The sequence below is a fragment of the Poecilia mexicana genome, unplaced genomic scaffold, assembly GCF_051168715.1.
Source record: "Poecilia mexicana isolate PSO_F unplaced genomic scaffold, ASM5116871v1 scaffold_9, whole genome shotgun sequence".
NCBI lineage: Eukaryota > Metazoa > Chordata > Actinopteri > Cyprinodontiformes > Poeciliidae > Poecilia > Poecilia mexicana.
This window is the reverse complement of record NW_028263378.1, coordinates 23,290,358-23,305,938: the sequence shown is the minus strand read 5'-3', so window position 1 is coordinate 23,305,938 and position 15,581 is coordinate 23,290,358. Positions and strand designations below refer to the sequence as shown.

Below are 15,581 nucleotides of genomic sequence, written 5' to 3'. Positions count from 1 at the left end.
TCACTGTTTGGGTCACATGCTTTTAAGTCTAATTGTTTGGTTTTGTTTTAATGCTGGAACTGTTATTTTCTTTCTGAGAAGTTTTAAAGATGATTATTTTATGTAATTTCTTTGAAAACATCCACAATTATAAAACCAATGGAAGACAAACAAATTCCTATTGATTTGCAGCCAGTTTTCAGGACAGGATAACTGCATTTTAATGCATGCAAGCAAAATCTGATTAAAATGAAAGTTAATTTTATAATATTTTCCTCTGCTTATAGGGATTTTCTTTAATTTTTCAAGTGCAGCCGGTTGACTAAAGATTAATTTGCACAAACAGCAAATTTGTTTCATTTGTGCTCCAGCAGCAGCAGCAGCTTATTAATCATTTCAAAGAAGTTGAGGTTTTCCCCCCTCAAGTGTTTCAGTCCCTGAAGGAGTCTGTTATTGATGCTGTTGCCAGGCACCTTGCTGTTGTCATTAGAGACGACCACACTCATCCAGACACAAGAACGCAGCCTTCTAGATAAAATAATTACATGCCTTATGCAATTTCAGCTGTGGGATAATTTCATGTGAATGTTTGGAAAGTGCATCAAACATTAACACGCTTCTTTACAAAGAGATTTCTTCTGTTGTTTAAGATTGATTCTGTTTTTTTAACAAGAAGAAAAATTTAAAAAGGCAGTTAATTTGGTTGTAATGTTGGTCTGAACTACGTTATTTTTCCCTCTGGGCCATAATCCCTGCGGTTTTCAGACTCTCTGAGGAGATGCACCCAAGTCTGTTATGTTCTCCCCATACTTGCATTTCTCATCTCATCGCTGAATCTCACCGAAAGCTGACTAGAAGTAAAAATGAGTGACACAGCATCAGAGATGGTTCCAGAAACAGGTACTGCAAAGGTTGAGCAACAGGACGGCTCCGCTGGGCAAGAGGAGCACGTCTCCTCCAACAATCTGCAGGAGGAAGGTGCGGAAGGGAGCGGCGTAACGGAAAAAGAGGCACAAACGAAGATGTTGTCTGTTTTCGAGCAGGTGCGTAACCAGATCAAATCGCGCGGGGGGGTGAAAGCCCCAAAGAGCAGCATACTGGAGCTGGTGGCGAAAATCAAAGACATAGAAACGGCGACCGAGCAGACAAACGGCCAGTCTGGTGGCAACGGTGTGGATGCAGAGGAAGAAAAAGAAACTGAGGCTGTAAAAATTGACTGCAAAGAGGAAAGAGATTTAAGGTTAGAGATGTTGAGTAAAATGTTTGAGGAAAAACTGGAAGCTAGTAAGAAGCTGCTAAGAGATGAGTTCGAAGCTCAGATATCTGCAGTGCGTCATGAAACGCGGGCCTACACCGATCAGACCCTGAAAGACCTGGAGTGTAAGATGACAAGCGGTCCACCTGGTGGTCTCCAGCCGACACGCTCCAAACCGCAGCAAGGGGGCGCCGACGCCGAGACAAAGCGGAGGGCTTCTGTAGCGCCATCGCTGGCTTCCAGGCGAGGAAAGGTGCTGACCAGGACCCTGACCACCACCCTCATTCCCAAGACGTCTGCTCCCATCATCATCAGTGGCTCGCACGGCAAATCGAAGAGCTCCCCGAAGGGTCAAAGTTCACTGGTGAGAGATCACGTGCTGTCGCTGTCAGGGAACAAGTCCCATCAGGGCCGCAGTCCTCTGCCCCCGGCTCAGCCGCTCCTGCATCAGCGCAGGAAGTCCATTCAGGCAAAATGTAAGACGGGAAACTGACTTTGCTTGGGAGACAACGCTACGCCTCATGAGACACACAAATCAAGGCCGACACCCTTATGTTTGAATTATGTTGATTAGTTTCATGTTTTTTGGTATCGAAACATTGTAACCGAGAATATGTTTATCATAAATTGTCTTGGAAAAATAAATTTAAGACATTTCCAGTTTATTTTATTACAGCCAATGTACTTTTATAGCACAATTTATCTTTTTGAAAGCATGAGAGAACATACTGTAACTTAATGCTTTTTTTTTCTGAACAGATCAGCAGTCCATCACACAAATACACAACTTCAGATATTTGTGGAATACAGGAAACTTTTGTCGCATTTTTAGCACAACCAGAGTTAGTCAGAAAATCCTGCAGCTCTGACCAGTTTCTGTCATTTCTTTTTAGAAGTAACACCCAGTTTTGATAAGATCACTGCTGTTCCATAATTTTTCCTATTAAAATTACTTACTGTGCCACAGAATATATGTAATGCTACGCACTTAAAAAAACTTTCTTCTTTTGATTCTTTGTAACTTCTCTGAAAACCAGAGCTTTAATCAAAGGATGAAAACAAGCAGATATCATGAAAATCCTAGCAGAACAGCTCAAGAGTTCATATTTTAGATGGAAGTGGTGGACCACAGAACTGAATCATAATCATCATCTTAAATATGTACTAAATGTATATCATTAATAATTAAATTTGTTATAAAGATAACCATTTCATTACCATTCAGTGATATTCATTTTCACACTTTTAAGAGATGGTGCTGACATCTGATTTGAGAAAGTCTTCTGCAAGCTTAAATTCAGTTGTCTGTAGTTATTTTCAGATTAAAAAATAAAAAAATACAAAAACTATAAGTAGATGAGCCTTTGTCACATTTTACTTATAAACAACATAGATCACCCTTGTTTTCTTCTAATACCCTAGATACACTCCTATTATAAAACTAACCAACCGTTATCAGCATTTTTTGTTTATTTGGCCAGCAGATGGCAGTAGTCCTTAATTTGTGCACAAGGAGTCCCATCCAGAGGATTATTTGACATTCTGACATTAGAATCAGAATGTCTGATTCTAATGTCCTTAGAATCAGACATTAGAGAAGCTATTATTAGTTTAAATGATCAATACTGTAATTAATTTATTTCAGTATTTTTTTTTTCTTCCAAGCAGCCAGACTTTCTTGGAATCTTTCAACCTGATCTTCAGAATCAGAATCATCATTCCACCGTGGCACAATTGGACATCAGCGTTCGCATCTCTAAGCACTTAACAGATTAGCATATTAATTGTATTAATTGATTATATCAATAATGAAATGTCACAAAATGACAGTTTGATCAGCACATCGTTTGGTGTGGTTTACAGACTCTGAAATGACTGAAATGGTCACCCTAAGAGACGCCATCAAACGTAGCGAAGACAGTGAAACACAGCTGTGGTCTCATCATATTCACAGACATCATTCTGTCCTTTCCTATTAGTAAAAGATTCATAGGCAAAAATATGGATCTTCTGATATGTCTAAATTTGACAGGTAGCCCAAATAACCTTGAGGTTGGAGTTAATGGCTCTGCAAAGCATTGCCTGTTCAGGGGAAACTATTTGAAAACGTATATTTTTTTTCCTTCCACATCACAGGTACGCAACTACTACGTCTATTTTGGTCCATCGCACAAGATCCCAATGTAACACGTTGACTTTTGTGGTTGTAAAGTGGGAAAATGTGAAACAATTTAAACGGTGTGAATAGTTTCCCGAAGACGAGGATCAGCAGAAAGATGATACATCTCTTAAGCTTTGTGACAATTTTTGATTGTTTCCTGCTTTGTGTCAATTCCCCCCGCCCCCCACATTCCTTTATACAGGAATGTTTTTTGTTTTCAGATGAGCAAAATGTGTAATGTAAATCACAGTACAAGACTCCAATAATGGTGTAAAGTCAGAGAGGAGGGTGTGCCTTTTTTTTTCTTTGTTTCTTTTTTTTTTTTTTTTTTTGCAGCGTGTTGCTGCTCCCTAGTGGCCCAACAAATAACAGCAGCTCAGAAGAAACTGCCTTCCTGAAAGCGACTGGATAAACGTAAATAACATCAAGTGAAAACAACTTGGTAGTTCTTATTCAACTTAGTTATGACGAAAGCTGTCTGACAAACAAAAACAAGGACAATCCTTTTGTTTATCTCTCTCTCTCTCTCTCTCTCACTCTTTTTGGTGGAGGTGTAAACTTGTTTTTTGTTGTTGTTGTGAACTGAACACCTGAGTGCTTCCAGCAGCTGAACTGGCACTGGGACTTGCCCAGTGACAGGAGATGCATTTAGCCTCCGAGGCGGGCTCAGGAGCCCAGAGCCTCAAAGCCGGCCTCTCACAATGGACGGGATAGAGAAGGCTGTGAAGAGGATCTTTGTGTCTGAGGAACGACAAGGCCTCCTCGAACCACCGTATCCGGAATAGGGGGCGGTGAGGGCTCGTGCTGCACATTCAGGTCTGGCCAAGCCAAGCCGTTCACGGAAGCAGCGTCTCCCGCCTAACGATGTCCAGCAGCAGCAGTCATTAGTATGGAGGAGGCAGGGAGACACTGGTCTCTCCTGGAAATATTCACTGGTGAATTAAGTCTAATCTGGATGGATGGATGGATCAGAAGATAACAGCATCAGCATTAAACCCCCCTCAGCTCATTGTACAGGCCATTTTTCTCGAGGTCTGCACAATTACTCCGAGGGGCCACTTCCAGGTTGAAGCAGACAGATTACAGAGACAAGCTGATTTCATGGATATCCCTAACATGGTTACAATTTACAGTCATCATATGAGGGCTGGAGTGGGAGGGGGCTGGAGAGGGAGGCCGCAGAGTGCATGTGGCAGCAGCTTTCTAACAGCTTGTGTGAGGTTATGATTAAGCACGTTTTCCTCGTGAATGTGAAAGTCGTTTCTGATAACATTTGAGGTAATCTGAGTAATTTCTTTTTTCCCAAGCTCTGTGGAGCACCAGACTACATGGCCGGCTGAGGGAAACGGATATGGAGATAACTGAGAGTGGGAATGCGGAGTTTGTTTTTGTTTTTAGCACGAGAATCACATACTTCAGAGGGATTGTTGCACTTTGCAGAAGAGCTATCCGGAAGGCTTAAATGTTTTCACATTTTGTCACTCTGCAGTCCAAAAAAAATTTTTTTATTGGGATTTTATGGGTTAGGCCAACACACAGTGGTGCATAACGGTTCGATGGAGGAGGAATTGATAAACGGGTTTTGACATTTATTTAGCAACTAATCTAAAAAGTGCTGATTGCATTTTTATTCAGCCTTCTTTACACTGACAGCAGTTTACTACAAACCATGATGGGGACTCGGCATGTGGAAGAAAATGCTTTGATCTTATGAGACCAGAAGACCAAATGTGACTGTTTGACCTAGACGTATAGTGGTTAATAACGTTTGATCAAAACCAATCATTGCACACCACGACAGGTAAAAAAAAAAAAAAGAACAACTGAGGGGACGCTTTTCTTCTGCATGGATGGATGATGAGAGTTGTTGAGAAGCTGAATAGACTGACAGTAAACATGTTTGCACCAGCATTAGACTTTTTGGCATGGACCTGCAGCTGGAGCTGCAATGCCACGGTGTAGCGGTCAGAGCATGTTTGTATGTCTTAATGGTATAGTCAAAGTTCTGACCTGACTTTCTGGCTATACTTGAACATACGTGTTCATAGATGCTCTCCAGTCAAATTGGCGGGTTTTGTGAAGAAGAATGGGTGAAAAGAAATTGTCTCTAGAAGTTCAAAACTAGAAGAGACGTTGCAGCTGAAGGTGCTGAATAAAGGAGACTGAAGACAAATGGAGTTTTGAAAACTTACAGAGACATAACATCCCAAGAAGCTAAGTTGCAATATGTGGTTGTAATGTGAGAAAGTGTGTAAAGATTTGAGGTTTATCTTCACTTTTTTGTTCTCTTATATATTTAAATCCAGGTCTGAGACAACAAGATCATTTCAGAGATGATGAGCTTTACATTTTCTGAAAACAAAGCACGTTTAAATTGTATTTTTATGTTTTGACAACAGTGGATGGAATTGTGAATGCTATACTTTGGGAGAACTGCCTATGTTAGATAAATAACAGAGAAAAGGCAGAAACTGTGGCGACTGAAACGTAACGTTACTGAAGGGCGGAGGAGGTTTTGGAAAAGTCAAACTTTTTCAGGTTTCTGTGTCGGGTTGGACGGACTTGTTTTGGTCCATCAGAGCCTCTGCTGTCTAGACCGGACCCGGGGTCATGCTTAGACTCAGACACCTCATGTCATTAGACAGTATGGCACTGTATTACCAGCACAATGTAAGCCTTAATCCTGAGTACATTTTGACATCACAGTGCTGTCAGCTTCTTTGTGAGCGTAAAAGCAGGGGGATTTCCATGAAATCTGACATGTTTACCCAGAGTTTCTGAGATTTCACCACGGAAACGAGCCATGGCAAAATACAGTTAATTTAATGTATAGGAAATAGGGATACCCAAGCTAAACTAACACAGATGTACCAAATATGTTTAAGTACGAACATTTTATGTATTTGTGAAAACATTTTGACCAACCAGCTTTGACTGATTTGGCATTTTTAATGTTTTCCCTTCAACTGCAAATGATTTTACATTACATCACTTCTGTCCTCACATTTAATGTAAAAAAAAAATGTATTCATCTTTAGGCAACAGGTGGATGAATGCTGCAGAAGGTTGGCATTGACAGTCCAGTCGGGTGTCTGTTTACGTGTTGGTGCTGACACGCATACGGTAACTCTGGGGTGCATTTGTTGCTGCCTGGGTGGGATGGAACAGCAGGGAGATCTGAGGGAAGGACAGCCGTCGTGTTTTGGTTCGGATGCCCCGTCTCGGCGTGGCACCTCACACTGAGCTCATACTCTGATATTTGAGCAGGCGCCTGTGAGGGCTGCTTCACTTCTTCTGCACGTTGGAAACACAGATAGATGGTGAAATTAAGGGAAAACAGACGGGTTGTATTTATTAACCTGTCGACAGCGTAGCTGGAAACCCGACATTTAAAAGGTTTTGTTGTGTCTTGTCTTGAACTTAGAGTGTTTTTCTATTTCACAAAGAAGAAGTAGTTTTATTTGAAAAAGACATCAGAATAATAAATTAGCTAAATTATTGAAGTTTGTTTTGAAAAGGTTTCAAAAGAAAGACATTCTGCTTCTAGTCTCACCACCATTAAAGTGATGGTCTAAGATTTTTAAGTTGAGATTCTCTTATATCTCTTATATTTCCTATCAAGATAACATGTTGTTGTCTTGGAGAGGATCAAATAGTCTGGAGTTAGACTAAATGAAGACACCAAGAACAAGTTATCTACCCAAAGTGAGACATTAACTTCTTACAATCTTACAAAAGAACGTTTTGGACGTTTACACTAAATTAGCGCAGTTGGAGTCATACTGTCATGTATTTAGCTTTATTTTTATTCTGAAAATAAACCAAAAAAGAAAAACAAAAACAATCTCACTTCAAAACCTTTGGAATATCCCTCTATGTGTGCGACTCAAGGTAGCCTAAAGTAAATATGACGTGTTATTTATTGCATAAGGTTAAAACTGTTATGTTGAGCATACGTCACAATTGAACTTGCATTTAGCAATTAAGCAGTAACAACAGCCATGGGCTGGCAGATTTTCTGTAGGAAAATGAACGTGAACCAATCCAAGCTCTCGGCACACATAACAGAAACGGGCCCCCGGGGCGCAAACGGGCGCAGACAACATTTAGATGAACTCTGCGACCCAACGCAACAGTTGTATCTGTGGCGCCGTTGTCCCCCGAGGACCCCCGGTGCTTCGCTCAGCTGGCGTTCTGAGTGGATTTTCCCGAGGCGAACTTGTTTGCTAACTGCATCAGACAAGCTGTCAGGCCGGGTCATCTCAACATGTCTGACCAGTTCGACATGCATGACTAACCCCTCCCTATTTCGCTTTGCTTGTATCTACATTTACATTCAGATGTCAGATGATTTGTGTTATTTTTTTTTTGTGGTATGAATATTCATTATGAAAGCTGCATTCTGATTATTCCATTTGTTGGAGTAAGAGGTGTCTGACGGGACGAGGTGCAGACGAAGTGCGTGTCGGAGCTGTCCGTGATAAATATGCTGCAGCTCCTGCATCCATCACTGTAACCCTCCTGTGGTCCACCTAGGGATCAAATCTGCTCCGCTCTTTCCATGACAGAGTAGGAGTAACACACGATCTGACCCGCCACCGAGACGCAATAAATCCTGAGGCTTCACGTTTTCTCTGCTTCGCACATGCTGAGATTTCTAGAGTTGTGGAGCACAAAGTGTTTCTTGCCCAGCTTTCTCACCTCTCTGCCCCAGTCTGTGTTTTTTTTTTTTTTTTTTTGTCTTGAAACTCTGCACGTTGCAGCATCTGCGGTACCCCCACCCCGCCCTCTCTTTCCCTCGCTCTAACTGCCATCCCCTGTCAGCAGGGACAAATATTGACTTGTTCTCCAGGCCAGCTTCTGCCAAGATCAGAGTCCCGCTTCCCCCCACTGCCTCTGCCATGTCTTAAATGGTAATTATGTCCAACAGGACTCATCGCTGTCAAATCAAAGGACACCCAAGAGGAGTCGCTCACTGGTAATGAGCCTATTATGCTGTGAACATTTGGGTTTGGGATAATCTTGATGTTTATATTTGTAGTGATTGCAAAAAAACCTCCAGTTTTGGACAACTTTTAAGTACTCGGAGGAGCTTTTAATTTGTCAGTTGCCTCTATAATTGAGACCACATGAATCCCCCCCGCTCCTTCTGGTTTTAGGCCTTAATGGAAACCCACAGGACTGTGTCATCAAACAGTTAAAGCCCCACAGTTAGGAAGAAATCACAACTGAGTATCGAATACACAAACGCAGGATGGGTGCTGCTTTGCATAATCCGGTTACAGTCTGGATACTGGCCGTGAATCAATAGAGATTAGAGATCTATTAGTCTGAAGGTGTAAACCCAACGCAAAGCTAATTCATAACAAAGCTTTGGCCCTTCGGGTGGGGTGGGGGGGGAGATACTCGACACTGAAATAACTTGTCGGGGTGATGAAACTGATGCAGGTTAAATATTCACATTTGGTATCAAAACTTTCCCTTCTTTATAATATTACACACTTGTAAAACACTCACACATACTCATTGAGTCTGAGGAGTCCAGGTTTGGAGCACACGTCTTTAATGCAGTAGTTAGTTACAGTGTTAAAAAAATACAACATATACATCAGCTTGCATTTCCCCACTTTTAGTGCCGCAGCTACACCAAGAAAGAAAACCCCACTCCACCCGCTCCTGTTCCACAACATTTGTCAACCACCATCTGCCTTTCTACTGCCCCCATCACCCCACACCTTGTTTTTTTTCTCTTCTTCTTCGCAAACTATATAATTAAGCTGCAACACCTTTTCTCCTCTTACACCTCCCTCCTTCTGCCACCAGGCTATCCGTTTGATCTCCCGGCTCACTAAGTCCCGACAAGTGCTTAGAAAACAAAACACAGCAAAGAGATGCGGACGACAGAAGGGTATGAAAATACTGTACAGCCATATGTTTCATCCAGTGTATATAGGTTTCAGTTCACAAATTATACCTCCTGTGGAGACAAGAAAACAAAAAAATATAGACTTTTATTTTTATTTTTCCCCCCCTCTCTCTCTATGTGAATCTGAGGACCAGAGCAGCCGAAGAGCTCAGCCAGCTGGCTCTGGCTTTATAAGTCAGAACGACACACACAGCATCAACTTCTCATTGCAGAACAGGAGGGATACACATTGGAATTCATAACTGGAGGCGGGGAAAAGTTCAAAGTTCACCATGCCTCCTCCCCAGCTTTAAACAACCAGCACGTACAGTCTTCGTTCTGACAAGTGTTCCAGTGGTTCCAGCCAGGACTGTCCTGCAGCCACGTGTCCGTCCGTGCCTCGGTCTCTAAACCTTGGTCGCCAGAGACTGGATCTCCGATTTCTGAGTCTGGGCGCTGAGAGTGGACGACATGGAGCTCATCTGGCCGTGCATGGCCTTCTTCAGGTTGAGCAGGCACAAGCACTGGGAGCGGAAGCGCAGGTCGAAGAAGGCATACAGGAACGGGTTGAGGCAGCTGTTGACATAGGCCAGGCAGGTGGCGTAGGGGTGAGCCAGCAGCACGAAGCGCAGGACGCCGCAGGAGGTCGGGGCCAGGTTCAGGTAGGAGAGGGCGTCCAGGCTCTTCAGCACGTGGAAGGGAGTCCAGCAGATGGCAAACACCACCACCAGGGTGGTGATGATCTTGAGCAGGCGCTTCTTCTTCTGGTCCTCCTTGCGCAGATTGTTGAAGTGGCGCGTGACGGTGCAGCCGATGAAGCAGTAGAAGATGGTCATGGCCAGAAAGGGCAGGAGAAAGCCCAAGGCGGACGAGGAGAGGCTGAGTCCGGCGATCCACAGGTTCTCGTGGCCCTGGTTTATGGTCACCAGGCTGAAGTCCATGGCGCATGTGGTCTGATTGTTGTTGAGATCTTGCATGGTGGTCCTGAAGAGCAGAGTGGGCAGGGACAGGATCCCGGACAGCAACCAAATGGCGCCGAGGGATGCCAGCATGGTGCCCCTGGACCGCAGCTTGTTGCTGGACAGGGAGTGCACGATGGCCAGGTAGCGGTCAAAACTCAGGCAGGTGAGGCAGAAGACGCTGGCGTACATGTTGACCAGAACGATGTAGCTGCTTATCTTGCACAGAGCCACGCCAAACGGCCAGTGGTAGCCCAAAGCCGTGTACACAGCCCAGAGAGGCAGGGTGACGACGAAAGTGAGGTCGGCGAGGGCCAAGTTCCCGATGTAGACGTCTGCGGCCCGGCGCTTGGACTTGGATCTCCACACGGTGAAGATGACCACACCGTTGCCCGACAGGCCAAGGATGAAAATCAGCATGTAGAGCACGGGGATGAGGGAGTAAGAGGGCTCCCACTCCGAGTAGTCACAGGCAGTTTCATTGTCGTCGTAATATTCATAATTGTCCACATATTCCACAGTGATGGCTTCCATGATGCAGTGCCAAAACCGAACCAGAAACAATCCTCAACAGAGGTAAAGAGTTCCCACACAGTTCCCAGTGGAAAGAATCTGAGCAACAGCAGCAGTAACAACAAAAAAAAGGTCTGCTGCACTGCTGGAGGAGCAAAGGGCGACTGAGAGTGAGAGGCTGCCGGCGCTGTCTGCCTTTTTAAACTCGGCCCTCTACACCCCTGGTTCCCTCCCAGAACGACCCCCTGCCCCACCCCTCCTCCCTAACCTCCCCCAACAGTAAAACATCTATCAGCTCTCTCCCCCTCTCCCTCTGCCCCGCTCTCTCACCTCTTCTGGCACAGCCCTTCACTCTGCCTGCAGGACCAGGAGCCCTGCTCCAGTCCCCCGACTGCATTTCTGCATCTGCAAGGCGAACGCTGCACTGTAGAGGAAATGAAAGAAATACTTGGCCAAAACAAAACAAAAAAGTTGTCAATGAAGTTAAGTTAAAAATAGATTTCTAGAGAGTTTCAAACAAGTTCTGCTATGTTGTTGCATTTGATTTTTTTTTAACAGAACCAAGTGGTACTGTCAACATAAAAAAGTCAGTATGAATGCATCCAGTTCTGTTTACGAGTAACATAAAAACAGGATCAGACTGTTTTTATGTTCACAAAAACTCTGCAGAAACTCTGCAAAATTGACTTCAGTTTTGTTTTTTGTTTTTTTCCACATTTTTGTCAGATGCTCAGCCAGAAATTCACAAATAGGAAAGACTCTGCTCTGTATGTTTGTCCTATGGCCGACGTGATGAGGTACTTGAGGTCAGGAGGTCATTTGAATGCTTGTGAACTAAATTAACTTTTTTTCCCACTTCCCTGACTGACCTGGCTTTCCCGTTTTAGTGTCAACTAGATATCCAAAGCAACCAAAATTGACAGAAAAAGAGAGATGACACAATAACTTCCTCTTCCTATTTTTTTCATCTATCTACATCTTTAATAAAAATTAATAAAAACATGGAGTGAAAAATCAGACTCATTCACATCAAAATGAAGCTCCACCAATAAACGCTCCATTAGGCGGGTCATTTGATGTTCAAAATTTATTTAAAAGTGCCAATATTAGCACCTTTTATGATCATATAAATAAAATTTGCCACTACCAGTTTATCATACAGAAGTTAACTCAAAACAGACACAGTGTAGTCCTTCAGATCTTAAAATATGGATTGGATCATGAATTGAATTCCATTTTTTTTATTATCCCTCATTTCTGCAATTTACCAATATGTTCCTGTGGGGAAAAAAATCTGAAAAATATAAATTATATCAACAGACATGACAGAGTAATACATTTCCTTCAAAGTTTAAAGTAAAAACTGCAAATATTTCCCAACACAACATATTAAAAGGTTAGCTGATCCACAGAATCTCTTTGGTATTTATCAGGGGACTTTCCTTTTTAGGAAACGTGGAGTTGTCATCTTCTCCAAGATTTTATCAACTTGTCTTAATTCAATCTAAAGGTATTTTTACAGCTTAATTTTCTCTGTGATTTCGTTTGAAAAGGAGAGGTGTCTCTGGTCCTGGAACAGGTCTGGACATCTCAACCTCCTCGTTTTCCATCACAATCACTGGCGCTAAGTGGGCTGTTTAAACTGCAAGTTGCGCCACATTTTGCAGCTGTCACTTTTTATCTGTGAGTGTTTGATCCTTAATACATAAAGAGACAAAACGACGAAATCAGAGTGAAGGCTGAGAGGAATAGAAACGTAATTAGATCGCAATCGCGTCGCGCTTTTCCTTTCCTCCCCTTGAAGATTAGATTAAAAAATAAAAATAAGCGGCGACAGCGCCAAACGAGCTCTGTGACTCAAATTCTCAAGTTTGCGAAGAGATTTGCAGAACAAAAGGACCAGCAAACACACGGGTCTGCAAGAAAAACGAAAGGAAACTTCGCATTGACACCGCCTTCAACTTTTCTTTTTCTTTTTTTTATGTTTCTTTTCAGTGGATCTGCTGGCACACATGTATGGAGAGCCATTTCAGCCAAAATTAAATAAATAAACAAATGAGTGAAATAAATAAAAAATGAGTTAAATAAGTAATTGTCATTTTTATTCCCATTTATATTTGTTCATTTATACATTTATTTATTCCCAGATTAATTTAACCATTTTTCATGTTCCCATTTTCATTTTTCCCTTTTTTGTTTACCCATTTTTCATGTATCCATTTACCCATTTTCATTAATTTATTTTTCATTTAACCACTTTTCAATTTCCCTTTTTCATTAACCCATTTATTTATTTTTCATATATCAATTTTTCCATTTCCCATTTCATTCATCTGTTTTTCATTTATCCCTTTATCCATTTACCCATTTTTCATTATTCTATTTTTCATTTAACCACTTTTCAATTTCCCTTTTTCATTAACCCAATTTTTATTTATTTTTCATATTATCCATTTTTCAGTTTCCCTTTTCTTTTAGAAATAGGTTAATGAAAAAGGGAAATTGAAAAGTGATTAAATGAAAAATAGATTAATGAAAAATGGGTAAAAGGATAAAAGATAAATGAAATATGGGTAAACAAAAAAGGGAAAAAATAAAATTGGACAAATGAAAATGGGAACATGAAAAATGGTTAAATTAATCTGAGGATAAATAAGTTTATAAATGAACAAATATAAATGGGAATAAAAATGACAATTATTTATTTAACTCATTTTTTATTTATTTCACTCTTTTTTCATTTATTGATTTATTTTACTCATTTGTTTATTTATTTCAACCATTTATTTATTTATTTAATTTTGGCTGAAATGGCTCTCCATACACACACTCATCCACCTTCACCCCTGATTGCGTCATAGCAGCAGAATGCAGCAAACTAGGGGGTCATCTGTAATTGATATATAATTTTTTTTTGTGCATTTTAAGTACAAATTATGTAATTTTAAAAACTAAAAGATGCTTTAAAAAAGGGGAAATTTAGCTAAAGTCCAGAAAATGTTTAAGATATTTTTGTTATGATTCCCAGCAAATTATTGACTGTTGGAGCCTGAATACCTTTCCAGTCCACACTTTTCAGATTCTGTCTTTTATTATTATTATTATTATTATTATTATTATTATTATTATTATAGTGTATACAAATCAAATTAAACAAAACAAAATGTTGAGAAATATCACAAATGCAGTCCAGTGCTGTCCTTCAGGTATTTATAGTACGGAGTGTGTTTTTGTTGTTTATTATAAATGAGAAAGAAAGTGTGGGGAAAATGCATAGTATGAGAAAAAAAATGATAAAAATGAAAGTGCTTAACTACATTACATGACCAATGACAAAAATAACAATACTTTTAGGTTTTTATTTGTAATAATATCTAAAAACCACATCATTGCCATTCAGTTGTTTTGCATTGATCTGCCACATTAAATACTAAAACAAGAAAAGGTAGAAGGGAGTGAATACTTTTGCCAGGCCAACACTCTCCACCCTCCACCACCTGCAATCAGATCCCCAAACATCTGTGAGGAATTTTTCTGTGGAGAGAAAAAAAATCACAGCTTGAGGAGATTTGCGAATTCTTTACAGCACATTTAGGAAGGATAATCTCTGCATAAAACAGCCTTTAAAGCTGCGATAACAAGGAGCAGTTGCATTAATTCTCACAGTGGATTATTCCTCTGTTGGTGCGCTGTCTCGGAGAAATAAATATGTCTGATGAAAGCAGGAGCTCCATGGATCACAGCTTATCAGCTCCCTGTGAGTGCCTGCTGATTTTTATTTTTTTATTTTTTTGCTGTACATGGAGCGTTCAGTGCTGGCTTGTGGGAATCTGACATGGCAGACACTTTATCTTCCCTTTAACACGGCTCAGCCAAGGAAACGTTTGTTGTTTCTTTTTCCAAGCTCTCTTTTTATAAATCACTTTCCTGCCATGTATGAAAACTGTAAGGTTTATTTTTTTAAGTGCAAATAATCCAGGAGATATCCAGTATGATAAGACACGTCCTCCTTGGAGAAACTTTAAAGTATTTTATGACTCCACTGCTCACACTGGATCCACGGAAAACCACCTGGAGACTCCCACCTCGGGTTCAGCCCCCCCCTCCCCCCACCCTGGGGGGGGGGGGGTGAGGATTGACGCCTGGTGCTGGCAAGCCCAGAATCCGTTCCTCAAATAAATTTGCAAATTAAAAAAAAATAAAGCAAGCAGATAAGAAACAGATGGTCAGATCAGACCGTCATCTCGGGTATCTTCGGAGACCCTCCTCACTTGCTAATTGCCGCCTCTGAAAGGCGCCAAGATAAAGTCCCCCGCTTGCTGATGCCGAGGTGGGAGAAGTATCAGCTGAGGGTGAGGTCTCACTCAGACTGCATGACTTTCCAGATGAAACGCGCAGGAACTAAACACGCGTCATATTCGGCTGCGGCTGAGTGGGAGAGCTTTCTGTACTCGGCGTTTGGGACCACACATGTGTCCGTTTCCACAGCTGTGGCTGCTTCTGATCTGCCGCTGAAATGACCCGGCTGTTTGCAGCGGGACAAAATGTTGCCGTTCAGACAGAAGTCGTTGCCGTCTTGGTGTTTTGGGGCAACTGAAGCGTGGGATGTTTATCTTGATGAAGTTTACTGGAGACGGGAGACAGGGGAGCTCTGGGGGACATTTGCAGCGGGCATGCTCCATCCGCGGTCTGGAGGAGATAAGTCACTTTAGGTTTAATCTGTGACCTTTAGGCTTGTTTGAAGTGGAAAGTTGTTAGCACAAAGCGCTGATTACTTTTCCTTTTCTTGATTTGTTTGCCTACAAGGTT

At 41.7% G+C, this 15,581-nt stretch overlaps 2 protein-coding genes across 2 annotated transcripts; one reads left to right on the top strand and one right to left on the bottom strand.

Moving 5' to 3' along the window:
* Positions 1–842: 842 nt before the first annotated feature.
* On the top strand, positions 843–1,877 carry LOC106921084 (uncharacterized). The gene has a single exon (XM_014992532.2). It carries the CDS (start codon positions 843–845, stop codon positions 1,725–1,727), a length of 885 nt encoding a protein of 294 aa, XP_014848018.1. The 3' UTR covers positions 1,728–1,877.
* Positions 1,878–8,941: 7,064 nt separating this feature from the next.
* On the bottom strand, positions 8,942–11,240 carry aplnra (apelin receptor a). Its single transcript, XM_014992528.2, has one exon. The coding sequence runs from the start codon at positions 10,791–10,793 to the stop codon at positions 9,708–9,710; it is 1,086 nt and encodes a 361-aa protein (XP_014848014.1). The 5' UTR covers positions 10,794–11,240; the 3' UTR covers positions 8,942–9,707.
* Positions 11,241–15,581: the final 4,341 nt, after the last annotated feature.